This window comes from Canis aureus, chromosome 31 (assembly GCF_053574225.1).
Source record: "Canis aureus isolate CA01 chromosome 31, VMU_Caureus_v.1.0, whole genome shotgun sequence".
NCBI classification, from domain to species: domain Eukaryota; kingdom Metazoa; phylum Chordata; class Mammalia; order Carnivora; family Canidae; genus Canis; species Canis aureus.
Genome location: NC_135641.1, coordinates 31228876 through 31256158, shown reverse-complemented (window position 1 = coordinate 31256158; position 27283 = coordinate 31228876). Strand labels below are relative to the sequence as shown.

At 34.0% G+C, this 27283-nt stretch overlaps 1 protein-coding gene across 3 annotated transcripts in view; it reads left to right on the top strand.

Annotated features, from left to right (window-relative positions):
- Positions 1–27283, top strand: part of KPNA4 (karyopherin subunit alpha 4) — a 69366-nt gene that overhangs the window by 17053 nt on the left and 25030 nt on the right. For all 3 annotated transcript variants that reach the window (XM_077880161.1, XM_077880160.1, XM_077880162.1), the window contains 10 exons: positions 7760–7804; positions 8677–8766; positions 8877–8906; positions 8990–9042; positions 11052–11147; positions 11890–11975; positions 17667–17753; positions 20110–20279; positions 20369–20413; positions 23513–23644. In XM_077880161.1, the coding sequence (XP_077736287.1) occupies positions 7760–7804; positions 8677–8766; positions 8877–8906; positions 8990–9042; positions 11052–11147; positions 11890–11975; positions 17667–17753; positions 20110–20279; positions 20369–20413; positions 23513–23644 (834 nt within the window). The remainder of the gene's footprint in view (positions 1–7759; positions 7805–8676; positions 8767–8876; positions 8907–8989; positions 9043–11051; positions 11148–11889; positions 11976–17666; positions 17754–20109; positions 20280–20368; positions 20414–23512; positions 23645–27283) is intronic.

Here is a 27283-nt window from a genome sequence, read left to right as displayed (position 1 = left end):
TGTACCTGCCAAGTTTGTTTAAGATGTGATGATTGTTTGGGTTGAAAATACCAGTAATTCAACTTTTCTCTGAACTCTTCTGTAGATTAGCTTTATATAATCGATTATGATCTTATTGATATGGCTCCTTGCCTACCTTTCTATTGTTGGCTTCTGACATTCTTCAACAGATCCTGCATGCACCATCTTTTATAATTCCCTCTTTTTGTATATGCTGCATTTTCTACCTGGAATCCTATCTTTAGATAAGTTTCCATTTATTAAAGATTCAGCTTATATTTCATTTTTACTTTAGTTTTTCTAATGTCAAGAGCAGTATATGCATATTATAACATTACATTTATTAGATGAGTAAAATCAAGTAATGTGTTATAAGTGGTGTTTGGCACCAAATGTTTGCTAAATGTTAAGCTTTACTACTATTTTATTCTATTTCTCTGTCATAAATACTACTTCCTTAAAGGCACAGATATGCTATGTCTGGTCCAGCTTTTTATTTCTAGTGCTTAACAAATAGGTGATTAATAAATATTTGAATGATTGAGTGAATGCTTCCCAGCAGGCTCTAAGTAATAGTATAGTAGTAATCCATATTGCATGGAGAGGAAGGTTATATATGTTTGTGTGTATATATATAACTCTTTAAAAATTGTCTTTAGTTTTAAACAATTTGAGATATAATTTATTGCATAAAGCCCATTTTAAATGTATAATTCAGTGACTTTTAGTAAATTTTCAGTTATGCTACCATTGCCACAATCCAGTTTTAGAATATATCCCATAAGCCCCCAAAAATGCTCGTGCCTCATTAGTCTTTTAAATTTTTATTTTCTTTTGTTTTTTTTTGTGCTATTACCCAAGTATTAACATTCTGGAGAATGAAGATAGCTGTATGAAATAAAAATCAAAGCATTATATTCCTTATCTTTCGTATGACTAACTTGTGAAATTTTCTCTAGTGAGATTGAGTCCTTATTGATCTAAACCCTCATATTTTTTCAAAAAATTTTTAAATATTCAAATTTCATACAGTATATTATTATTACATCATCATAAATTAGTAGTTTTTAGAGTTTTAAGGAAAAACTGTACATTGGTAAAAAGTGACTTAGAAATTAAGTAGCCACTAGTTAGAAAATAAGTAGCCATAAATTGGAAAAGGAACCCTGTCCTCATTATAGGAAAGTGTTTAATCCCTAGAATTTAGGATAGTGATGGATTCAGTAATTATTTGTTAAATTAAAAAACTATATTGTGTTCTGTAAGATTCACTTGTTTGAATTTTTTGACAATTTCTTGTCCCCTTTTGCCTGAATTTAGGATTTTGTAACTGTTTATTACAAGCAAAGAAGTATAATAATACTAGACGATCTGCCTATAAACTCTACTCAGTCTATCTCTGCCTCTCTCCCCATCCCCCCCATTTACAGCCTTTGTCCTTTAGATAGCTCTTTGGCCTATAAATAAGTCTTTGGCCAGTTTGGCAGCCTTTTGGAATTCTAATTGACAGCTCACTGCATCAGTGTAAGTCATGTGAATTCACAACCATTATGTTTGCATGTAGTATGTAAAAACTCTGCTCTTAAAGATGACAAAAAGACTTAGGAAAACAAGCCCTATATACCTTTTTCATGGGACTCCAGAGAAATAAAAGTCTTTTGAGTTGGAGTTGTGACTTGGTAAATGTCTAAATATCTAATACCACTTTTAAAACATACTTTTTTGCAATAAAAAACGTGGGTAAATGCTGCCAGGCTGGTGCATAAGAGGTCTTTCTTCTAGTTGATTCAATCTTCTCTTTACCTTGAAGGTCGTAATAGCTTCTTCTCAAGAGAAGGAAATTCTTTTCTTGCTTTCTTGTTCTATAATAAAGAAATTGTCAAATCTCTTAAATTTGCAAATAAATTTCTGTGGATAGAAATAGCCCGAGGTTTATGTCATTATATATACAGTGTTAAATTGGTTTGATAAATCCTTTATTAATAGTTCCAAATTATCAGAAACTCCAAATTTGATAAATAAAATGTACTGTAGTGGGAAAAAATTCTTTTGGTATAAATAAAATGTATAAATGTGCATATATAATATTTATTTTATATTTTATTTATACATTTGCTTTATTGAAAAGAAGTTAAAGCCCATTTTAACTTAATTCTGCTTCTTTGGATGAAATAGATACTAATAAAAATTTTCTGACTACAAATATTTGTCCCTCAGAAGTCTACCTTTTATTGAACAATCTTTTAAGTAGTACATTTTACAAATTTTGTTTTCTGTGTATGAGACATAGGACCTAATTTTTGTTGTTGTTTACTAAGGTTGTTCGGTGTTTTTTATTGTGATACAGTGCAAAGCCCATTGTCTTGATAATAGTATTTTTTCTGTAGTATGAACCTTAGGCTCTAAAATTGACTTGAACTCTTATTTCACTTTAAGACTTGGGGGAGACAGTATGACATAGGGGTTAATTGGCTTTGTAGGAGACCATCTGAATTCTGATTCCAGCTATCCCATTTCTAGCTGTGTGGTCTTGGCTAATAATTTAACTTCTTTCGTCTTCAATTTCCTTATTTATTAAAAAAAAAATATTTTTTAACCTCCTAAGGCTATAATTGTTAAAAGATAGTGAATGTTGAAACTTTTATTGTAGTACTTGGCAAAGTAGTTTTACTCATTTTGCAGCCTATCTTATTTATATTTTTTAGAGTCTTTTTTAAGAGAAAAATATTCAAAAAGACTTTATGGAAGAAAATGTAAGGTAGAAAATAAATACATGAGGAGCACTTGGGTGGCTCAGTAGGTTGAGTGTCCAACTCTTGATCTTGGCTCAGGTTTTGATTTCAGGGTCGTGGGTTCAAGCTCTGTGTTGGGCTCCACTCTGGGCATGGAGCCTCCTTTAAATAAATTATTTAAAATGAAATATAAATTAATAAAAGCTTATGAAAAGTTGTTCAGTGTCATTAATAATTAAGAAATTGAAAAACCAGTACATATCTATTAAAATGCCTACATGAAGAAAACCTTTTCAAATGTTGGTAAGAATGTGAAGGACTAGAATTCTCATGTACTATTACTGGAATGGACAGTTATACAACCAGTTTGGAAAACAGGTTGCAGGGGTTTGGGGTTTTATTTATTTTTTATTCAAATATAATCAACATACAGTGTTATATTAGTTTCAAGTGTACAATATAATGATTCAACATAAGTGCTCATCATAAGTGTATGCTTAACCCCTTTCACCTATTTCACCCATCTCTCACCCAGCTCTCTCTGGCTGCCAGCAGTTTTTCTATATTTTTTGTCTCTTTCTTTGTTCATTTATTTCTTAAATTTCCACATATGAGTGAAATCATGGTATTCTCTGACTGACGTCACTTAGCATTATACTCTAGCTTCATCCATGTCTTTGGAAATAGCAAGATTTCATTCTTTTTATGGCTGAATAATATTCCTGTGTGTGTGTGTGTGTGTGTGTGTGTGCGCGCGCGCGCGAGTACATCTTTATCCATTCATTTATTGATGGGTATTTTGGGCTCTTTTCATAATTTAGCTGTAGGAAGTAATGCTACAGTAAACAAGCGTTCATGGATCTCTTTGAATTAGTGTTTTGTTTTGTTTTTTTTTTTTTAGGGTAAATATCCAGTAATGGAATTCCTGGGTGTGTGATACTGCCATTTTTAGGTTTTTGATGACCCTCCATATTGTTTTCCACAGTGGCCACACTGGTTTGCATTCCCACCAACAGTGTACATGGGTCCCTGTTTTCCACATCCTCACCAACACTTATTTCTTGTGGTTCCAATTTTAGCCATTCTGACAGGTGTAAAGTGATATCTCATTGTGGTTTTAATTTGCATTTCCCTTATCAGAAAGGGAGACAGAACATAAAGACTCCTAACTCTGGGAAACGAACTAGGGGTGGTGGAAGGGGAGGAGGGCAGGGGGTGGGGGTGAATGGGTGACAGGCACTGAGGGGGGCACTTGACGGAATGAGCACTGGGTGTTATTCTGTATGTCGGCAAATTGAACACCAATAAAAAATAAATTTATTATAAAAAAATTTGCATTTCCCTAATTGTTGTTGAGCATCTTTTCCTGTCTGTTGGTCATCTGTATATTTTTGGAAACATGTCCTTCAGGTCCCCTGCCCATTTTTTAATTGCATTATTTGTTCTTTTTTGGTATTGAGTTGTAGATGACTTCTTAAATGTATTTTGGGTATTAACCCCTTATCAGATATGTCATTTTATCTCCTCCCATTCAGTAGTTGGCTTTTTATTTTGTTGATGATTTCCTTTGCTGTGCAAAACCTTTTTATTTTGGTTGTAGTCCCAATAGTTTAATTTTGCTTTTGTTTCCCATGCCTATGGGACATACCTAGTAAAATGTTGGTATAGCAGATATCAAAGAAATTACAGGGATCCCTGGGTGGCGCAGGGGTTTGGCGCCTGCCTTTGACCCAGGGTGCGATCCTGGAGACCCGGGATCGAATCCCATGTCGGGCTCCCAGTGCATGGAGCCTGCTTCTCCCTCTGCCTATGTCTCTGCCTCTCTCTCTCTCTCACTGTGTGCCTATCATAAATGAATAAAATAAAATAGAAAATCAAAGAAATTACAGCCTGTGTTTTCTTTTAGGTGTTTTATGGTTTCAGGTCTCACAGTTAGGTTTTTAACACATTTTGAGTTTATTTTTATATATGGCCTAAGAAAGCAATCCAGTTTCATTCATTTAGTATTTTTAAGATATATATCTGTAGCAAAACTCAAATGATCATCAAAACCACTTAAACAGAAATTGAATAAATTAGTTTGGCTAAAAATTGAGGTAAAGATTTCTGCATATATAAGATTATCCAATGCATTTTAAGAAGGAATAATATTTATTCCTTACGTTGTTCCTTATATATAGAATTTATATTCCAGTGGGGAGAGGGTAACAATTAGTAAAGTTTTATATAGCCTATAGAATGTGATAGGAGGTGTGGAGAAAAATAAGGCAGAGAAGAGGAATAGAGAGTACCCAGAGGGAGTGTTGCTGATTGGTTAGGAAGGGAAAAACCTTACCGTGGAGGTGACATTTGAAAGATTCAAAGATGAAAGTGAGCACTGCAGATAATGAGGGAAGAGTATTACAGCCATGGAATTAGAGTAGCAATAATAATAATAGCTAATACATATACAGTTATGGCCAGGAGCTATTTAAGCCCTTTACATATATTAACTTACTTAATCTTTATTAATATCCTATGAAATAGGTATTTTTACTATCCTCATTATATAGATGACAAAACTAAGGCATTGAGAGCTAGTAAATAGTATCGTTGAAAGTTGAACCCAAGCAGTTTGGCTCTGGAGTCTATCCTTAGGAGTTGCTGTATAGTGTATTAGTGAAGGCCTTGAAGAGAGAATTTCTAGTGTGTTAGAGGAATAGCATAGTTAGTGCAGATACAGCAGAGTGAAGCAAAAGAATGATATGAGCCGAGATCTAAAAAGTTAGTAATTGGAGAAGGGATAGGAAGATTTGAGTAGACTTAAGCCATTTTAATGACTGGACTTTTACTCCAAAGTGGAGAGCCTTTGATGGTTTTGAACAGGCAAGTAACATGATCTGACTGACTTTTTGAAAAAGGTTCTTTACTGAGTACTTCCTCTCTCAGAGTCTGGGTAGAATTCAGGAGGACCTAAAGACTTAGAAAAAATTACATTTTTATTTTCATTAACTTCTAACAGTGTTTCCTTCATTTAATAATGTAGCCAATAACTTTATGTAGTTTGTAAAGTTACCCGTGACTCTCTGTCACCACCAATAAAACATTATTGTTGTCAAATATCTTGAAATTTCATTTCTGGTCATCATTACTTTGAAATTATAGTTGTTAGACCCACTGTTAGATCCCACTAATGTGATAATGAAGCACATATGTTACAGTTTGTTTTTTCGTATTTATATATTTTTGACAACTATATATCAATATAATTGTTTTCTTTGTAATCTTGCATATTATCTCTTTTTAGAAACACTAAATGGGTCACCTGGGTGGCTCATTTGGTTAAGCAGCTGACTCTAGATTCCAGCTCAGGCCATGCTCTTGGGGTCATGGGATTGAGCCCCGTGTTGGGCTCTGTGCTTAGCATGGAGTCTCCTCCCCCTGCTCGTGCTATCTCTCTCTCTCTCTCTCTCTCTCTCTAAATAAAAAAATCTTTTTAAAAATAAAAAGCACTATATGAAAGGTGTTCATTGATTTCACCAGATTGTCAAAGGAGACGGTGACACTCAAAAATTAAGATTCCCTGAGAATTGCTTTGGTTATTGTGATAAAAACAAACTAGGAGAGAAGGAGGTCAAGAGCAGAAAGAGGGTGCAAGTTAAGAGGCTTTTGCAATAATGCAGATGAGAGATAATGGTGAGTTGGACCAAAGGTAGTAGAAGAGAAGGTAGTGATAAGTAGTTGGATTTCAGATAAGTTTTGAAGGTTGAACCAGTCCAGTAGGAGGGTTTGCTGTGATCAAATGTGTGATGTGAGAGAAAAAGAAGACTCAAGAATGGCTCTAAAGATTTTAGTCTGTGTATCTAGAAGGATAGAGTTACCATTTGTCGAAAATCTCTGAAATTATCAATAGATCTATAATACTGGACATATCATAATTTTTAAATAAATTTATTTATTTATTTATTTATTTATTTATTTATTTATTTATTTATTTATTTATTTATTTATTTAAGAGACCACCAGCGGGGAGAGAGGGACAGACTTCCCACTGAGTGCAGAGCCTGACACAGGGCTTGATTTCATGATCCTGAGATCATGACCAGAGCTGAAATCAAGAGTCAGACACTTAACCCACTGAGCCACCCAAGAGCCCCTGACATAAATTTTTTAAGCAGTAACATAAGGCTTCTAAAAATAAAGACACAAAGAATAAAAGAACTCCTGGTCTCACCTCCCGTATGAATCATGTGAGATCAGATAGAGTTATGTATGTTTGTTAAAAATTAAGTTTGGTTTTGGATATGTTTGAGATCTTTAGACATAGGAGTATTACTTTATACATTGCTATTTCTACTTAATATGCTCAGGCATATGCAGTCACTAGAAAGAATGAGGAGAACTTAGAGCTTAAACTTGTAGTGTTTCTGAAGGTTTGAATATTTTACAGTAAGCATGTATCCATGTGTTAGGTAAGTTTAAAATGAGAAAAACACATGTTAAAAAATAAGAGAATGGTTACGGTATGTGATAGAAAAATTATTTGGTCATTAGAAATAATGAAAACAATCTGTATGTACCACCATAGAAGGGCTCTCAAATCTAAGTAAACAAACATAAGGTAAAGATAGAGTACGTAGATAAGTGTGTCAGAATCATGGTAAATCAAACAGTATTGACCTTTAGAGAAGAAGACTGGATGGATAAGAAGACATCTCCCCTTCTCTTTTTTAAGCAGTTGAATTTACTAATCTTATACATGTATTATTACTTCTTTAAGTGTCATGATTCATGGGAGGTGAGATTATGGGTTCTTTTATTCTTTGTATCTTTATTCTTTGTATCTATATTTTTATAAATGTTATAGTTTTACAATTTTATATCTAATATAGAAAATTGTGTCTTTATTGTGAGTAAAATATGACTTTATTTACATATATGACTAGAAAAGATTACAAGATGTAAATTAAAATGTTAATAGTGGTGTTCTTGGGTGATGGAAATTGAGGTGTTTTTTTTTAAATATTTTTTTCTTTAATTTCTTGTAGACTATGAGAAGACAACGAAATGAAGTTGTAGTTGAATTAAGGAAGGTGAGTCTGAGTAACATTGGGTACTCCAAGCATAATTCTAACAACATTATAGCGTATGTAGAAGATACTAAATGTGTATGAATCCTAAGTGCCTAACATTTCTTTTTCTTTTGAAAACGGAAAGATTTTAACTAAACTTAGACTGTTGAAGTTGGCAAGATACAATTTGGCCACTCTCCAGAAATAGAGATAAATGAGTTGTTTGGTGTTTTTCTTCTGTAATTTTTAATGATTTCTATAAAGTAAAAGTTGTATCTATACAGTTATACTAAATAGTTCTATTTACATGTGTAGTTATGTCCTGAAAAGAACTTATTCTACTTATAAATTTTATCAACTCTTCAAGTATTAAAATAGGTTATACTTCATGTGTGTAAAAAATAAATTATAGTTGGGAATATATCTTTAAATTTGTCTCATACATTTGAAGCGATATTTAAGTGGCCTTTGATTTTTGTAAGACATTGTTGATTTTTGTCTGATTTTGAACTGCCCAACTTTTGCTTTGACTTTGTTTTTAGGTGATAGAGAGAAGCTCCCAGATGATGTATAAAATGGTTTAGTACTTTTAAATAAATATATGTTTGGTTCTGGCTTAAACTGTACACTGTCTTTTTTAATCAATTTTTTTTGTTTTTTAGTTTGTTTTTACATAGTTCACGGTTCATTAAAAATGTAATACTTGGGGCTTGGGGCTCAAATTAGTGTTGCTTAAGTGTTTAAATCACAATTTGGTTTAATTTTCTGCATTTGTGTTTTAATTTTAAAAGGCACTTCCTATTTCAGTTTGTAGGCACAAGATTGCCTAACCTTTATATGAAAGTATGTAGCTTTTTTTAACTCAAGTTTTTTTTTTTTTTTTTTTTTTAAAGAATAAAAGAGATGAGCATCTCTTAAAGAGAAGGAATGTACCGCATGAAGATATTTGTGAAGATTCTGATATAGATGGTGATTATAGAGTGGTAAGTTATTGTTATTTTGATAACTTAAGACTACCAGTGAAAATTTTTACATAAATAGAGAATTTTAAAGTGACTTTTTAACTTAGTTTTCTCTTTAATATTTTTCACAGCAAAATACCTCTCTAGAAGCTATTGTTCAAGTAAGTTGAGTTTTTTCACCTGTCTTCATTTGTATTTCTAATTACTCTGTATCTATATCAAAAATTATTTTAATTTTTTATAGAATGCTTCAAGTGATAACCAAGGAATTCAGTTAAGTGCAGTTCAAGCTGCTAGGTAAGTTAAATTTTTGAGGATGTATTTAAACTTTATAATTTACCCAGGAGATCGGTTTGAGTTATCACTATATAGTAATACTGTCACTCATATTTACTTTGATGACAAACAATAAAGAACAGTCCACAGACCAACTAAATTTACTTTAAAATTTTTTCTCTGATTTAGAGTATTAAAATTAGCAGCTTTCTAAACTCACAAACTTAACTTTCAGCTTGCATAATATATGCAGATACTGAGTTGTTTTGACAGGTTATTGCTATCAACCAATAGAAAAACATTATTTGTAAAACTTCCCTTTTTTGACAGATTTTATATAAAAAAATTTTTCAATCTCCTTCCCAAGTAGCTAATTCTTTTCACAATCCCTGTTTTTAATCAAACAATAAGTTGAGTTTTAAGCTTACTGTAGCAGTGTATAGGCAAGCAGACTTTAAGATTTAGGGCTATAAAGTTTCCCAGGGTGCTTCCAAGTATGAATATTAAGTTATTTTGCATATTTCTGCTGTGAAATCTGTGCTCTAGAGGTGTATGCGCCTATTTTTTAAGCAGAGAACCAGAAAAACTTACTTCTGAGACCTTTGTATTAATGAATTGATTGGAGAAGGTATGGTGTCTCATAATACAATACAGTTTTTGCTTTCTATATTTATAAATATAAGAATAATGCTCTGTGTATTAGTGGGACAGAGACACTTAAGTAATTGACGCTATTTATAGAATTTCATAGTGGGAAATTTCACTGGTCCATCGAATATCTTAGCTAGTGCATGTATCTTTTATTAAAAAATGTATTAGAGTTTTCCTACTTTTATGTATTCATTTTAAATAACCTGGAACAGATGGGAAAATTACAGCATTAACAGTGTTGCCCACTATGGGTAAAAGAACTTCTTAGAGAGGACTTGGTTATGTAGGGAAAAAAATCACAGAAGTATTCACATCTGAGAATGCAAATTAGTGTTTATAGATAGAATTATTAAGAAATTAATGCATTATGTTCACTATTTTCAGTAGATTATTTGAGTTTTGGAGCTTTTCTCAACAGAAGTTCTACAAGATAATTAAAGCCCTAAGGCCCCTAAGTAGGCAGATATTCTCAAATTATGGTCTTTGGGTCTCTAGTAGATCCTGAGACAACTTCAGGGGTATACAAGATCAAACCCATTTTCACAATAATACTAAGACTTTATTTGCCTGTTTTAAATATGTTAACAATTTATATTGATGTTGTAAAAGCAACTAATTAAAACCTGATGGTACCATAGCAAAATCAAGTAGACAGTTATGCAAAACTGATTTCAAATATCTTGTAGATATTGTATGTGCCATTGTGCACACATAAGAGGGAAGGCCATTTCAAAATCTTTGAGAATGTCCTCAATGAAATAGTAGAAAAAATTTCTTTAAATCTGGAGCCTAGATTAAGAAAGACTGGGTTATTTCCTACTTTGTGCTAAGAATTATGCCATGTGCTGTGGAAAATACTGCAAAAAAGCTTGTGGCATAATTCTTGCTATATAAGAGCTTTAGAACCTAATTGAGAAGGCAAAGGCATGTTAAAAATAAGGTGATACTCAACAGCAAATGTAAGCATGTGCTGTGTAAATGTTCTTGGAATTTAGAGAGGATATTGTGAAAACATAAAAATTGAAATGGACTTTGAATAGACAGAAAGGAGGGCATTCCAAGTATGGGGAATGAGATGTTAAAGAGCCTGGAAGTGAGATTGAAAGTGTGAGACAGACAACTGATCTATTGTTGAAGTACAGAAAATAAGATTAGTTGGGTAAGATGGAGCCAACTGATACTTTAAGCCAGGGCAAGGAGTTTACATTTATTGGGTAGTAAATATGCAGCCATTTCTTCATTTTTATAGGGGAATGATCTGATTAAGCTTTTGCTGTGCGGGGTATTCAAATGGGTGAGGGTTTGTGTAATCTCTATGTCAAATATGAATTTGAATTTAATTACATATCATTTCACAAGAGTATGTATATCTCTTACAGGAAGCTTTTGTCCAGTGATCGAAATCCACCAATTGATGACTTAATAAAATCTGGAATATTGCCTATTTTAGTTCATTGTCTTGAAAGAGATGACAAGTAAGTACTTTATTTTAGAAAGAAATTTGGAATGTATCCTTTGCAGAAGACAAGATCTTCTAGTGGTTTGATCTTTAATGAAAAAAGAAAGGGGCTATAAGATGGAGTCGAAAAGCCAGTGTAAAACAATGAAATGCAAGGTGTGTTTACATTAAGAGGTAAACATAAAGGCCAAAGCAATACTTGAGAATGATGCATTTATCTTTTAAACTGTGAAAATTGGCAAAAGCCGGTTTGGCTGATTAGTACTTGAGAAAACTGGGCAGTAATATGCAGGTATCTTAATAAAGAGTTTTTAGGGCACCTGGTTGGCTCAGTCAGTTAAGCGTCTGCCTTTGGCTCAGGTTATGATTCTGAAGTCCTGGAACTGAGCTCCGGGTCGGGCTCCCTGCTTATTAGTAGAGAGCCTGCTTCTCCCTCTCCCCTTTCTCCTGCCCCCATGCCATTCATGCTCTCTCTTAAGTGCTCACTGTCTCTTCCAAATGAAGAAATAAAGTTTCAAAAAAAAAAAAAAGTTTTTACTAAAAATAAGTAGGACACTTGAGGAAATTGTGTGCTTTTTATACTGAAGAGATACTGTAAATACATTGGAGGTTTAAAAAAAAGTGCTGGATACATAAATACTTTCTGAAACAAAATATTTAATACTTGAAAAAATATTTGAGGGGAGGAATGGTTGGTAGATACTAGATTTGGACCAATGTAAAAATCCCTACTGTTTAAAATGATTTGTTCTTTGTAGTCCTTCTTTACAGTTTGAAGCTGCATGGGCTCTGACAAACATTGCATCTGGAACCTCTGAACAGACTCAAGCAGTAGTTCAGTCCAGTAAGTTGGTGATTAACAGATAAAATTGTGATTTCTAAAGAAGTTAGTAAAAAAAAAAAAAAGTGATTATCTTAAAAGAATAAAGCTATTTAGATTATAAAATAATAGCTACCCAATTACAGAGTAGTTGAAATAGGCCAGCTTAAGTATGTTACTTTGTCATTTTGTCCCAGTGACTGACATTTTCTGTTTTCAAAAATTCATTTAATGCTAAATCTGAGAACATTTCCTAATTATAGTAGCAGATTACATTATTGTAGTTATACTTCATTTATAGAAATCATAAAGTAAAGATGTTTTTTGCATTGCCATACTAGCTTTTGGCCTCTCTTAGGGAGATTTTCATCATATGGTTTAATCTTTTAGAAAATAGTCTTGAAAAATGGCTTGAAATTTTTTCATTGTTATTTAGGATTGTTTTTCTTTTATGTTTCAAGAGATATAAGTGGGAAATTATTACTGGAAGAAATAACCTGAGTATTATTTTCATGAATACTGTTCTTCTATCAAAGAAATTAATAATTTATAGACGGTACTTTTAAAATACTCTTCACATGTGTAAGCAATATACTCGCATAAGCTTGTTAAGACCTTGGCACTAATTTCTACATGATTTTATTTTATTTTTTTTTCTACATGATTTTGAAGGGAAACAAAGGTGTTATCCAAGTAAACATTTTATCATGTAGACACTTCTGTTGTAATATTACATAGAATATTGACTACCCTAATACCTTTAAATCATGATAAAACTGGCTTAATTTTGGATTTTGCTTTTGGTTTTATTTTATATAATTGACTAGTAAATTTTATAATCTCAAGACAATGTTTTAATCTCTCTTTTTCTTTTCTGTTTTATGTGCTTTTTCAAAATCAGCAGGAGCCTTAGAATTTAACACTGCCAGTCTGTCTTGTTTTACCAAATATAATAGATGAATGATTATTTTTTATGAGTAAAGCATGGTTGATCCACATGTACTTAAATAGCATTTTTCAAAGTAGTATCGGAAGAAAGAAAAAAGAGAAGAATCATTTGTTCAATTTAGTATTATTTTGTTTGATACAGACCTCTCTCTATGTTTCCCATCCTCGTTATAAAGCAACAGAACCACTTTCTAAAAAAAAAAAAAACAAAAACAAAAACAAAAAAGAACCACTTTCTCATTCAGAAGGTCTCATGTAGTTACAGGACTTGCTGGTCTGCCAAAAGACCCATGTGATGTTATTTTTTTTTATTTTTATTTTTTTGTAATTGAGATGTAATTCACATATAGCATTAAATTAGTTTTAGGTATACAACATAATGTATGCACCAAGATGTAATTACTAGAAGTCTCATTTCCCCTAATATCATATCAGATTACATAATATGCAGTACAATATTATTGACTATGGTTACCATGCTAAACATTTCATTCTCATGACTTATTTGTTTTATGATTACATGTTTGTATGTTTTGACCCCTTCTATTTCACTCACCTCCTGAAACCCCTGCCCTGTCAACCATCAGTCTGTTTTCTGCATCTATGAATTTTTGTTTTGTTTGTTCATGTATTTTGATTGACAACAAATCATATGTTGTCTCTCTTTTTTGACTTATTCCACTTAGTACCTCAAGGCCCATTGATGTCCTGATTACAAGTATTTCATTTTTTTGGTAATGGCTGAGTATTCCATTGCGTGTGTGTGTGTGTGTGTGTGTGTGTGTACACACATATTTGTCCATCCATCCATCGTTGAGCACTTCAGTTGTTTCTATATCTTGGATATTGTGAATGATGCGGTAATGAACATAGAGGTGCATATATCTTCAAAGGTTCTAAGTGGTTTCACTGTAAGCATCTTTGCTGAAAGCATTTTCCCATATAGCTAGTTGGTCATAAGGCAATTTTGCCATAAAAGATCTAAGAATAACTGGTTGGTAGTTCGTTGGTTTCATCACCTACTTGGCAGTTTGCTTTCATTTCTGCATTGACACAGTACTCCCAATTTTATATTAAATAAATCTTAGCCCTCATAATAGTCTATACAGTGGCACGGACTTTTGAACCCACATTTCTCATGGAACTTTGGAACATATGTCAGTAGACACATGATAATATGCTGAGAACAAAGAACAGTGTAGAAGACTTCACAGTGTAATACAAAGCTGTTACAAATATGCATCCTTGTATTTACAAACTGATACCTCTCTTAAGAAAGAAATTTTAGCAAAAAATGAAAGCACGATGCCAGATGAAGAGATGAATCAACAAGGAAAAAGAAAAGTATAATGTTAGGAAAGAAAAACTTTCAGGACAAGTGCTTAGGTACAGTTTGCAAAGTAAAATCAATTTACAAAAGTAAAATCAATTTACATACATTTTAAATTATATTTACATACATATTAAATTATATTCATTTAAATTATATTAAATTATATTACAAATTATATTTTGTAATAAAGTCTTGTTAATTTTGTTAATCCATTTTTCATGTTTCAGTATGTCCTTTTCAGTGGATGTCCCTCATTTATTTTTGTTACTTTTATCTCTTATGGCATAATTGCCATATGGCTAATTAGTTATAGCATGAAAATGTTTGTGGCAAAGATGCTTTTGGTGAAGACACTGGGCACTGTTAAATTTTTCATTTTCTTCGGATAAATACCCAGAAGTGGAATTTCTGGACCCTATGTTTTTAGTTTCTGTATTAGTTTCTTCTACTTTTAGGTTTTTTTATTAGCCTCCGTACTGTTTTCCATAGTGGCTGCACCAATTTATATGCCACCAGCAGTGCACGAGGGTTCCCTTTTCTCCACATCCTGTCCAACACTTGTTATTTCTTGGCTTTTTGATTTTAGCCATTCTGACTGGTATGAGGTGATACCTCATTATGGTTTTGTTTTGCATTTCCCTGACGATTAGTGTTGTTGAGTATCTTGTCATATGTCTGTTGGTCATCTGTTGCCAGGGCTTTCAGCACTTTGAATATATCAGAGTGGTATTTTCTGGCCTGCAAACTTTATGCTGAAAAAAAATCTCTGATACAGGGGTTTTCTTGTATGCAACAGGTGGTTTTTCTATTGCCACTTTTAAGATACTCTCTTTAACTCTTGACATTTTAATTATAATGTGCCTTGGTATGGCTCTTTTTGCATTCATTTTATTTGGAACTTTCCTGACTTCCCAAATCTGGATATCTCTTTCCTTCCCCACCTTAAGAAAATTTTTAGCCATTATTTCTTCAAATAAGTTTTCTGTATCTTTCTCTCTCTTCTTCTGGGATCCCATTATGGGAATGTTGTTCCTTTTGATGTCTTGTTGGTCCTCTAAATTATCTTCACATTTTAAAATTATTTTTTTGTTTTGCTGCTCTGTTTTAAGTGAGTTCCACTGCCCTGTCTTCCAGGTCACTGATCCTTTCTTCTTTATCTTACCTGTTGTTGAATGTTTCTAATGTACCTTTCGGTTCAGTTACTGTGTTCTTCAGTTCTGGGACTTTTGTTTGGTACTTTCTTACATTTTCTGTTAGTTGAAATATTTTCTATGTTCATCCATTTTCTCCCCATATTGGGGAGAATCTTTATGACTTTTTTTTTTTTTTTTAACTCTATCAAGTAAATTATCTCCATTTCAGTAAGGTTGTTTACTGGTGTTTTATATTGTTCTATTCTTTAGTTACTTAACTTGACTTTCTGTGTTTTTATGTATTAGGTGAAACAACTACCTCTCCAGTCTTGAGCAATGATCACAGGAAGATAGCATGTGTTTCAGTCAGCTCTCTGTGCTATACTTTGGGGATGGTAGCTTGCTACAGATTGTTTCCCTCCCACTGATCCCAGAAATGCAAGACAGCCCCCCTGCCTTCAGCTACCAGTGCCAAGCATTTGAGGGGTGTCCCTTATGTGGACTTGGTGCTCCTGCCAGTTTTAGCAGGGCCACAGGGGTGTGCCAAATCAGGATGAACCATCCATCAGGTTTGGTGGAGTGGAGCTATAGCAGTGCACTTTCCAGTGCAGAGATGGTGCATGTATCACTAGCAAGATAGTGTGTAAAAAATGGCACTTGCCAGCACCTCTATCCCTGGAGAAGTTCTAGCACACCTTTATCCCTTAGGCAAATGCTTTAAGTTTAGCATCTCCTTTATATATGCTCTAAGCGGTAAGCTTAGAATCTCCTTTATAGGGCAGCCCGGGTGGCTCAGCGGTTTAGCACTGCCTTCAGCGCAGGGCCTGATCCTGGAGACCCGGGATCGAGTTCCACGTCAGGCTCCCTGCATGGAGCCTGCTTCTCCCTCTGCCTGTGTCTCTGCCTCTCTCTCTTTGTGTGTCTCCCATGAATAAATAAATCTTAAAAAAAAAAAATCTTCTTTATATATGTTCTAGGCACTTTTCAGCCTTTGGCTTTTGTGCTGGATCCTGATGCATGTGGGCAAGTAATCTCTAAGAGCATAGTCCTAGTTTCCTACACCCCTTTGGGTCTCTTGGACATTAGCCCTGTTGGTTTTCAAAACTAGACATTTTGAGAGCTTATTCTGTAGTCCCAAGGGTTTGGGGTTTTGACTGGGGGCTCTGACTCCTCCTCAGGGATATGCCCCATATTTATGAAATCCCTCCTGCTTGTGGGTCACTGCTAGGTTGTGGGACCTGGCTTTGTTAGGACTGTAGTGTCTGTCTCTGCTGTCTGTCTTGTGTGACCTTTTTATCCTTTGTTGTGGAGGAACTATTCAGCTAGTTGTATAGAAAAGCATTTATTGTATATATAGCTTCAATTCGGTGTGTCCGTGGTAGAAGGTGAGGTCAGCCACCATCTTGAACTGCATCCTCCTTTTACTTTAAATTTCTTTTTTTTTTTTTTTAATTTTTATTTATTTATGATAGTCACAGAGAGAGAGAGAGAGAGAGACATAGGCAGAGGGAGAAGCAGGCTCCATGCACTGGGAGCCCGATGTGGGATTCGATCCCGGGTCTCCAGGATCACACCCTGGGCCAAAGGCAGGCGTCAAACCACTGCACCACCCAGGGATCCCTACTTTAAATTTCTATATTCAAAAGTTACTTCAACAATTGGAGTTGGAGTCCTTTTCTTTCCCTCTAAATTTGAGAATAATGCTTGAATCTATAAGGAATGAATGAATTAATCTGTTTATTTATTTGCTTTTAGGAATTGATTTTTAATTCGGAATTTTATTCAGCTTTAATTGTGAATGACAATTGACCAGCTTGGGACACCTGGGTGGCTCAGTGGTTGAGTGTCTGCCTTTGGCTCAGGTTGTGATCCCAGGGTTCTGGGATCGAGTCCCACATTGGGCTCCCTGCAGGGACCCTGCTTCTCTCTGTGGGGACCCTGCCTGTGTTTCTGTCTCTCTCTCTGTGTGTGTCTCTCATGAATAAATAAATAACTTTAAAAATAATAAAATTTACCAGCTTGATTTGATATTTGTATGTTAAAATTTTCATTTTGATACTGAATAAGTGGTTTGCTAATAAAAAATTTCCCACTACTGTTTTTCTAGTGAAAATAATTTAATAAATATATTTTTTAAATATATTTTTGACAGGTTTCTTTTTTAGGTTTCAGCAAAAAAAGATTGATTTTTGGTTTAGAGTGTGGTATCTTCAACCTTTTTTTTCCCCCAATATTATTGAGATGTAATTGACTTAGTCCTATCTTTAAAGTTAAATGCTAATTTATGTTTTCCTACTTCAGATGCTGTGCCACTTTTCCTGAGGCTTTTACATTCACCCCATCAAAATGTCTGTGAGCAAGCAGTATGGGCACTGGGAAATATCATAGGTTTGTATAAAACTTGTAATGCTAATCCAACAATTGTTGTTATCATATACTGTATCATTTACATATATTATTTACTGTATAATAAAAATGACTAGTAGTTGAAAAGGAAAAATAGTTTGTCTTTTTCAGTACTGGTTTTTGTGAAATAATTTACAGAAATTATAGCTGTTTTAAGTATAAACCTGTAGTAAACAGAATGAACATTTTTGTTGCTTATGATACCATAATATCTTTTTGTATATAGTCAGCTCTTTTTTTTAGTATATAGTTAACTCTTTATAGTAATTTGAGTAATTATAAAATATATATGTGATATAGATCTCCTCTCCTTTCTTTATTATGTTGATGGGTCCATTTTATTCCCTAATACTCTCCATTGTCATAGAAACTAGTTAGAGAAAAGGAGGATACACATTGTAAAACCAACAATTTTTCTCCACAATGGCAATTCTAAAAAGAGTCTTAATTGAAAATTTTAATATCTTTTTGGATTTTAGTACAGTAAAATAGAGTAATACTATCCATTATCATCATGAGGTCATCATCATCATACAGGAGGTGCTTGTAGCTTATAGACGGTGTCATTAAATGTTGAATACCATGTGATTACCCTACCTTTCAGGTTTTCTCTGATGCAATTGTAAGAAGAATAGTTAAAGACAATTCTGATATTTCAAGATTTTTTTTTTAAAGATTTTTTAATTTATTCATAGAGATGCAGAGAGAGAGAGAGAGAGAGAGGCAGAGACACAGGCAGAGGGAGAAGCAGGCTCCATGCAGAGAGCCTGACGTGGGACTCAATCCAGGGTCTCCAGGATCATGCCCTGGGCTGCAGGCGGCGCTAAACCGCTGTGGCACCGGGGCTGCCCTCAAGATGTTTTTAAACTAGAGATGGACTTTACCCAGACTCAAGAATTTGAAGAACTATCCTCCAGTGAATGGAGAATGGAAAAATCTGGAGTCTGAACTGTGTTATGTCCCTTGCTATTAAAATGTATTTTTGCCACAGATTATTGTTCTTGCATGGAAGTAGTCAATATTACACTCGTGTACCTCTTCTATATTACTCTCTAAGGGCCAAGATAGAATGCAGGGGATGATTAGTGTCCCACAGTTAAAAGAGTTTTTAAAATGGGAAAGTTTCTGTAAATTAAACTATTCTTCCTATATGGTATATTCCTACTAGCAATGCTATCTTTTGTGTATCCAGATTCCTTCACCCCTTTGCTTTTATACTAAATTTTAGATTTGTAACTCTTAATGCAGCATCTTGATCTTTGGTTTTAAACTAGTGACATTATAGAATAATTAGAATACATGGATGCCAAAAGAACAGGCATTTTGTCTCCAAATATTACAGTGCAAGGAAAAGAGGTTTCACTTAGAGAATGTAATACTTAACATGGCTTTAAAACTAGAAATTACAGTGATGTTATAGATACAGAAGTTATATTTGGCAGTTCTCTAAGGCAACAATTCTCAAACTTTAGCCTGTTTTCAGAATCATATAAAGAACCTGTTAAAACCCAGAATTTTGGATCAGTTTGTTTAATAGATCTGAGATAGGGCCCCAAAATTACTGTGGGAACCACTGTTCTAGGGATATTGGTTCATCCCCTCCTTTTTTGACACTTTTTTTTTTTTTTAATTCTATTTTGGACCTAGTTTTTTAAAATGTGTAGTTAATACTTTTGGTACTCAGGGATCCCTGGGTGGCTCAGCGGTTTGGCACTTGCCTTCAGCCCAGGTTGTAATCCTGGAATCCTGGGATTGAGCCCCACATCAGGTTCCCTGCATGGAGCCTGCTTCTCTCTCTGCCTGTGTGTCTGTCTGTTTGTCTCTCTCTCTCTGTGTGTCTCTCATGAATAAATAAATAAAATCTTAAAAAAAAAATACTTTGGTACTCTGATATTGGAGCACAAGTATAAATTCTACAAACATTTTTTTTTTCTAGTAGTATTTCAGGGTGTATGTGTGTGTGTGTGTGTGTTTTATTACATGAAAGTTGTTAAACTGAGAGTACCATTGAGAGAGAAAATAAAAGCAACAGTTTTCTGCCCACCAGGTACTCTGAAGGATCCTTAGGCTCCTAATTTTGAATGGCATAAAATCGTAGGTGAACAATTTATAAATATGAACATGGAATGATGTGCAAAAAAATCTTAGTACTTTATGTTGCTTCTCTTGGCTTAAAGACCTAAAATGAGAACTTGGTTATTGTTGTCTAAAACTTGTATATAAACCTAAGTAGTATATCTAGTTAAAATACAGAAAGCAGCCTATCGAACTCAGTGCTTTGTTTTCTGAATTGATTATTGTCAACGTATTTTATTGAATGAATCACTCCTTCCTACAGGTGATGGGCCACAGTGTAGAGATTATGTCATAAGTCTTGGAGTTGTGAAACCTTTACTTTCCTTCATAAGTCCGTCTATTCCTATAACATTCTTAAGAAATGTTACTTGGGTTATGGTCAACTTATGTCGCCACAAAGATCCACCACCCCCAATGGAAACCATTCAGGAGGTAAACAGGTGTTTCGTGTTTTGTTTTTTAACTATAAACTAGATACCATTATGTATATGTTTTCTGAATCTGTATATTTCTTTCTCCAGATTCTTCCAGCTCTTTGTGTCTTAATTCATCACACAGACGTAAATGTAAGTATTTTTTATGTGTATATATGTATGTCCTGGGCCACCCCTATGACACAGGGAAGAATATATTCTACTGAACATGATGTTCTGTGTACTCGATTAGATTTTTCCATTTCAAGAGTTTTAATAACATAGCTTGCTATTATTATATTTATTTTGTGTTTACCTGTATCATAAAATATAATTTACACTGAAGAAATCAAGCCTAACTATATTTTGGCCTGAATAATGTCATGTGGAGAGTTGGGGGAGTAAGAACTCATTTTGAAAGTTCTTAAAATTACCTCTGTGGTTGTGCATGTGTGTGTGAGAGAGAGAGAGAGAGAAAGAAAGAAAGAAAGAAAAAGAAAGAAAGGAAAGGAAAGAAGGAAGGAAGGAAGGAAGGAAGGAAGGAAGGAAGGAAGGAAGGAAGGAAGGAAAGAAAAAAGAAAAGAAAAGAAAAGAAAAGAAAAGAAAGAAAAGAAAAGAAAGATAGATCAAAACTCATTTTGAAAGTTCCTACAGTTGCCAGTTAGTGATCTCTCTCACTAAGATTATATCTTTGACTGGTCAAGAGCTTTCTATGAAAGCTTATTTTGACGGTCTAGCCAGTGTTTGAGAGACTACATAGGCTTAATAGTATTTTCATTTTTTGAAAGATAAAAAGAAATATTTGTGCCTTTACGTATGGGTTTATATTTGTATGTATGCACCAATCCAAGTACATCAGTTACTCTTTAATTTCATTTTTACTATGTTTTTCCATCTACAGTGACTTTGATAGTGGTTTCACATGATATAGAGAGAACTCATAAATATCCAAACAAGAACAAAAAACTAGTGCAGACTAAATTTTAAACATAATACATATACCTTATTCATTCTCACCAACCCAAATGGCAAAGGAAAAAGCACCTTAGGAAGTATGAATGAGGTGGGAAACTGACTGCTTATAAAACCAGCTTTGCCTTCAGTGTGTTAGAAAAGCAAGGAATATGTTGGGTAAAGGAAATCACAGGGATACAACATTGAGGAGCTCTGGTTCTTTGAAAACAGCTTAGTGTGATGAACAGTGTTTGATAAGTTGCTTCATTCCTTTTCAGTTTCTAGGGTAATTCCATTTTTCCAAGTTCTCTTTAAAGCATATGGAACAAATTAAAGTTAGAATTACACTACATCAAGCAGTGACATAGGGTATAAAATTCATTAGATGAACATGATCTTTGCTTTAAAGATAATTTTGTTTTAGATCCTGATAGTCTAGAATCTTTATATACATATATATAGCCATTTTGAGTTTGGCTCCTTAGTGCCAAGTTTGTTATTTCAAGTTACAAATTTTAATATTTTACTTTTAAAAGAGTTCCAAGGAAGATTAATCTCAAAGTTTATACCTCTACCAGAAAACCAGACATCTTGGTTGATCTTATTCAGAGATACACTGTGTTCTTTCCACCTATTTACCCCAATCCAGTTTAGATTTAGATAGCTCCATTTTTCTTGCTTTTAATAGATCTTGAATTTTTCAAGCCAGTCTCATTGTTCTTTAGTAGCATGTTTACTATATGTTTATTAAAAATACAGTCTTCTTATGTAAACACTTAGCAGCAAATTCTTAAATCAGACCATGAAAGAACTAAAAAAGTAAATAAAACTGCTTCCACAAACCATATATGAAACACTGAAATTACAAGTGTAGTTATAATCAGTAAATTTATTATAGAATATTAACTTCAATACAAGAAGTATATATGAGGTCAAGTCTTTTTAAATTGTGATTGTGATGTAAGCATATTCATGATGTTTAGTGTTGGGCCTTTTAAATAAGTTGTATCTGGATTTTATGTACATTCAGGGAGACAAGTAACTTGAAATTTTTTGCCTGTATCGACAAATTTTGGCATATGTTGGTACTCTGGAAAAAAGTCTTATGTTTGTAAGTTGAAATTTAGTTCTTTCACATATTTTGATACCATTTTATGTGTGTGAATTCTTTCATTTGGTGTCTTTTTACATTAAAAATAGCCAAAGAGCTTTCTCCAGTTTTTGAAAGGAACAACAGCAAAGTGTTGTTTTCTCCTTCCAAGAAATTCTCAGATGTTTTAAACATATCATTGGTTTAGGATTTAAACAATTTCAAACCTTTCTGACTTGTCTTTTGGCACATAGTTAATATTCCAGAAAAGCTTCAGAAGTAAAGTTCCAGGCACAATTATTATTCCTGTGTCTTTATCAATAACTCTGTTATTTATGCAGCAGTTTTACACAGTTGTCATACTTCCTTTTGGATATAACTTCTAATTAGGACTTAATACTAAAGAAAGATGAAACACAATGGCCTGCTGAACTTCACAATAAAGTTATTCAAAATTATAGTTTAGTTTTTAGTATTTAACTGCAGAGGGTTGGTTTTTTTTTTTTTTTTTTTTTACAAGTAGTTTTGGCAGATGCTGTAAATTATGCATTTTCTTTTTTTTACTAGAATGTTTTTGATTATAGATCACACAGATTGTCCTATGGTTGCTTGTAATGTCTTGATCTGCAGCTGTAAGACACTTCCACTATGAGAAGTTGCCTGCAGTTTTAATAAGGCAAAGCAAACTGGTTGGAAAAGATGAAAAGTACTATGCTCCTAATACTGAAATAACTGGCTTTAGACATATCTACATGACACCACTAGAAAACAACTTGAATATATACATCTAGCCCAGAGGTTCTGAGTCACTCCATATGCTGAATACACATGGGCTTATGTATTTACTTCAGTGTCTTTGGACATATGTCTTGGTATGACCATTTGGGAAAGAATGTCTTTTTCTCCTATTTCATGTGTGGTGTAGTGTCTATCTTAGTGAATTAAGACTAGATACTAAAAAAAAGAAGAAAAAAGGATACTAACCTGTGCTCGGGATCATAATTAACCAAATCATCCTCAGTATGGCTAAAGGATGCACATACTTCATTCAGACATTCATAGATAGATGATGATGTTTAATATAATAGAGACGATTAAGATTTCAGTGAATTGAGATGAGACAAAAAAGGAAAAACTGTAGTGGAATAATCATAGGTTAGTCTGTATGGTTAAGAATTATTAAAGTGAATTTTCATTTTATCCATTAGATATTGGTAGATACAGTCTGGGCCCTCTCTTACCTTACTGATGCTGGCAATGAACAGATACAGATGGTAATAGACTCTGGAATAGTCCCTCACTTGGTTCCTCTGCTCAGCCACCAGGAAGTTAAAGTTCAGGTGAGTTTGTTGTTGATAATGATACGAGGTATTTTGTTTATCACTAATTTGCTTTAAGCATGGCATTCAAAAATGGACAATTTCATTAGTTCAAAGTATATTTCTAGCCTAATATCACATCTTTTTTTAAATATTTTTTTCTTTATTGATGTACATTTGACACACAACATAATGATTCAGCTTCTCTATAAGTTGTACTATGCTCACCACAATATAATGCTATTACAATACCACTGATTATATTCCCTATGCTATACTCTGTATCCCATGACTTACTCATCAAATTACTGGAAGTCTGTATCTCTTGACCCCTTTCACCCATTTTCCCCATCCCTCCACGTCCCTCCTCTCTGGCAACCATCAATTTGTTGCCTATATTGATGGATCTCTTTCTGCTTTTTGTTTGTTCATTTTGTTTTTTAGATTCTGCATATGAGTGAAATCATATGGTATTTGTCTTTCTTTGACTTACTTCACTTAGCATAATACTCTTTAGGTCCGTCCATGTGGTTGTACATGGCAAGATCTCTTTCTCTTTATGACACACACACCATGCTTTTATCCATTCATCTATCAGTGGACACTTGGGTTTTTCATACCACAGCTATTATAAGTAATGCTACAGTAAACATAGGGACACATATACCTTTTTGAAATAAAAACATACCTTTGTTGAAAAGAGTGAGATATTATATACCCATTTTAAAGATGGAGAAGAAAATGAAGTAAGATCACTACCGGTCAATAAGAACCATTCTCCCTCCCCCTCTCTTTCCCCATACCTCACCAAAATCCCATCCCAAGGCATCTCCTTTTTAAGTTATTGACTTCTAAGGTAGACCTAGGAAATTCATATGGTAACTTGAGTGTCATCTGAAACAAGTACTGATTTTTTTTTCTCTTCTTATTTTTCTTCATTTTTCCTACTCTTCTCCCCCCCATCCCCCGCCCCTTTTTTTAGCTCTCCATGCTGCACCACACAAGCTTAGTTAATGCTTAGTTTCATTGGCACTGTGATAAAGGCTTTATACTGAAATATGCTGCTTAGGGCCTTCCTAAATTGTTTCCTTTTAGTTATTTAAAATCTTTTTTTTTTTAATGGAGCAACTGGGTGGCTCCATTAAGCATCTGACTTCAGCTCAGGTCAAGATCTTGGAGTCCTGGGATCTAGCCTCAAGGTGGGCTCAGTGGGGAGTGCTTGTCCCTCTACCTCCCCTCTCTGCTCCTCCTGCCACACTCTCAAATAAATAATTTCTTTTATAAGTAAATAAAATCTTGCTAAAACTTTGTTTTATCCTTCTATTATTTTTAAATCCTTCCACATAAATATTTATCCCAAACTTCCATCTAGATAGAGTCAAAAAAAGAGGTTGAAAAGTTCACACAAATATTAGAAGCAGTAACTGTCAACTGTGGTGATAAAGGGAGATACAGCATGTTCTTTCTATCCTTCTGAGGTAAATAGTATGCTTTAACCATATGATGGCTTATAGTCTATTCAATAATAGCTTAAGGAAAACTGTTCATCTGATTCGCTATTAACCCTGGTGGATATTAAAATCAACTGTGAAGCTTAAAGAAAAAAAAAATTTCCATTGCTTGATCCCTAGAGATTCTGTTTTAGTAAATCTGGGATATTTCCTAGAAACCTGAGCATTAAAAAGCTCTTCAGATGATACTCATGTGCAGTTAGAATGGAGAACACAAACCTTAAAATTTAAGGCAATTTAAGGAAGGAGGGAACACTTAGCTGAATTCACAAATAGAATAATTTGCCATGTAGAGGTATTTGACTAGGGGCACCTAGCTAGTTTAGTCAGAGGAGCACACAACTCTTGATCTCAGGATAGTAAGTTTGAGCGCCATGTTTTATGTAGAGATTACTTAAAAAAAAAAAACTTTTTTAAAATAAAATAATTCATACTAGATATTTATCCGTAAGTTTGCATTTCTTCTTTTTTTTTAAAGATTTTATTTACTTATTCATGGGAGACACACAGAGGCAGAAACACAGGCAGAGGGAGAAAGAAGCGGGCTCCGTGCAGGAAGCCTGACATGGGACTCGATCCTGGGTCTCCAGGATCAGGCCCTGGGCTGAAGGCAGCGCTAAACCGCCGAGCCACCCAGGCTGCCCAAGTTTGCATTTCCTAAGTGTAGTATTTATGTCTTGGTATGGGTATATGGTTTTTTGTTTTGTTTTTTTCAGAATGCATCTTTAGTTTTAACATTGGACTTCATTCAGAAATAGGGCTGGAATTTTTCTTTAGCAGCTCTCAATACTTTGTACTTTACATGATAACTAATAGAGGTTTTTAAATTTTTTTCAACTTTGACTCCATAATTTAGGAGAAGAAAATAGTTGTAATGAACTTCCATGTAGGTTTCCTCTATATCCCTACTCATTCCCTCCCCACAAATTATTTTGACACATCCCAGATAGCATATAATTTCATCCAGCTTCTCTTAAAAAATAGACTCTGTTTTCACATAATCACAGTACAGTTAGAATATTTTTTTAATCTTAATATTAAAATCCAGTCAGTATCCAAATTTTACTGGTTGATTCATATATTGACCAAATCAGTTTCCAAACAAGATTGACACATATATTTGGTAGCTTTATTTATATGTTTCTGTTACTCTACAATTTTCTTTTTTCTTTTAAATTTATTTGTTAAAGAAGCTGGATCACTATAAAACATTTTTAAAAGAAATTAAAGAAGACCTAAATAAATGGAAAAACATCAATGTCCATAGATTAGAAGGCAGTGTTGTTAGGGTGGCAGTGCTCCTCAAATTTACCTACAGATTAAATGCAATTCCTGTTGGGGTGCATGGGTGGCTCAGTTCGGTAAGCATCTGTCTTTGGCTCAGGTCATAATCCAGGGTTCTGGGATGGAACTAGAGCTGAGCTTCCTGCTCAGTGGGGAACCTACTTCTTCTCCCTCTGCCCCTCCCCGTGCTCATATGCTTGCTTCTCTCTCTCTCTCTCTCTCTCAAATCAAAATCTTTAAGTGCAATTCCTGTTAAAATCCCAGTTTCTTTTTAGTAGGAACTTAAGCTAATCTTAAAATCCATATGGAAATACAAGGGTCCGAGAAATAGCCAAAACAAGCTTAAAAAGAAAAAAGTTTGGGGACTTCGCTTTCAAAACATAACTGCAAAGCTAAGCGTGAACAAGACTGTGATACTGGCATAAGAGTAGATATATAAATCAGTGAAATACAATCAAGAGTCCAGATATAAACCATATATTTATGATCAATTTATTTTCAACAAAGGTGCTAAGAAAATTCATTTAACAAAAAATAGTCTGAATTTTCAACAAATGGTGATTCAACAAATGGAGCTGAGACTATTGAATATCAACATGTGAACAAATGAAATTAGACTCCTATATATAAAAATTAGCTCAGAATAGATAAGATACCTAAATATAAGAACTAAAAGGTGGCTCAGCGGTTTAGCTTCAGCCCAAGGCCTGATCCTGGAGACCCCAGATCGAGTCCCACATCGGGCTTCCTATGTGGAGCCTGCTTCTCCCTCTGCCTGTGTGTCTGCCTGCCTCCCTCCCTCCCCCTCTCTCTCCCTCTCCCTCTCCCTCTCTCTCTCTCTCTCTGTATCTCATGAATAAATAAA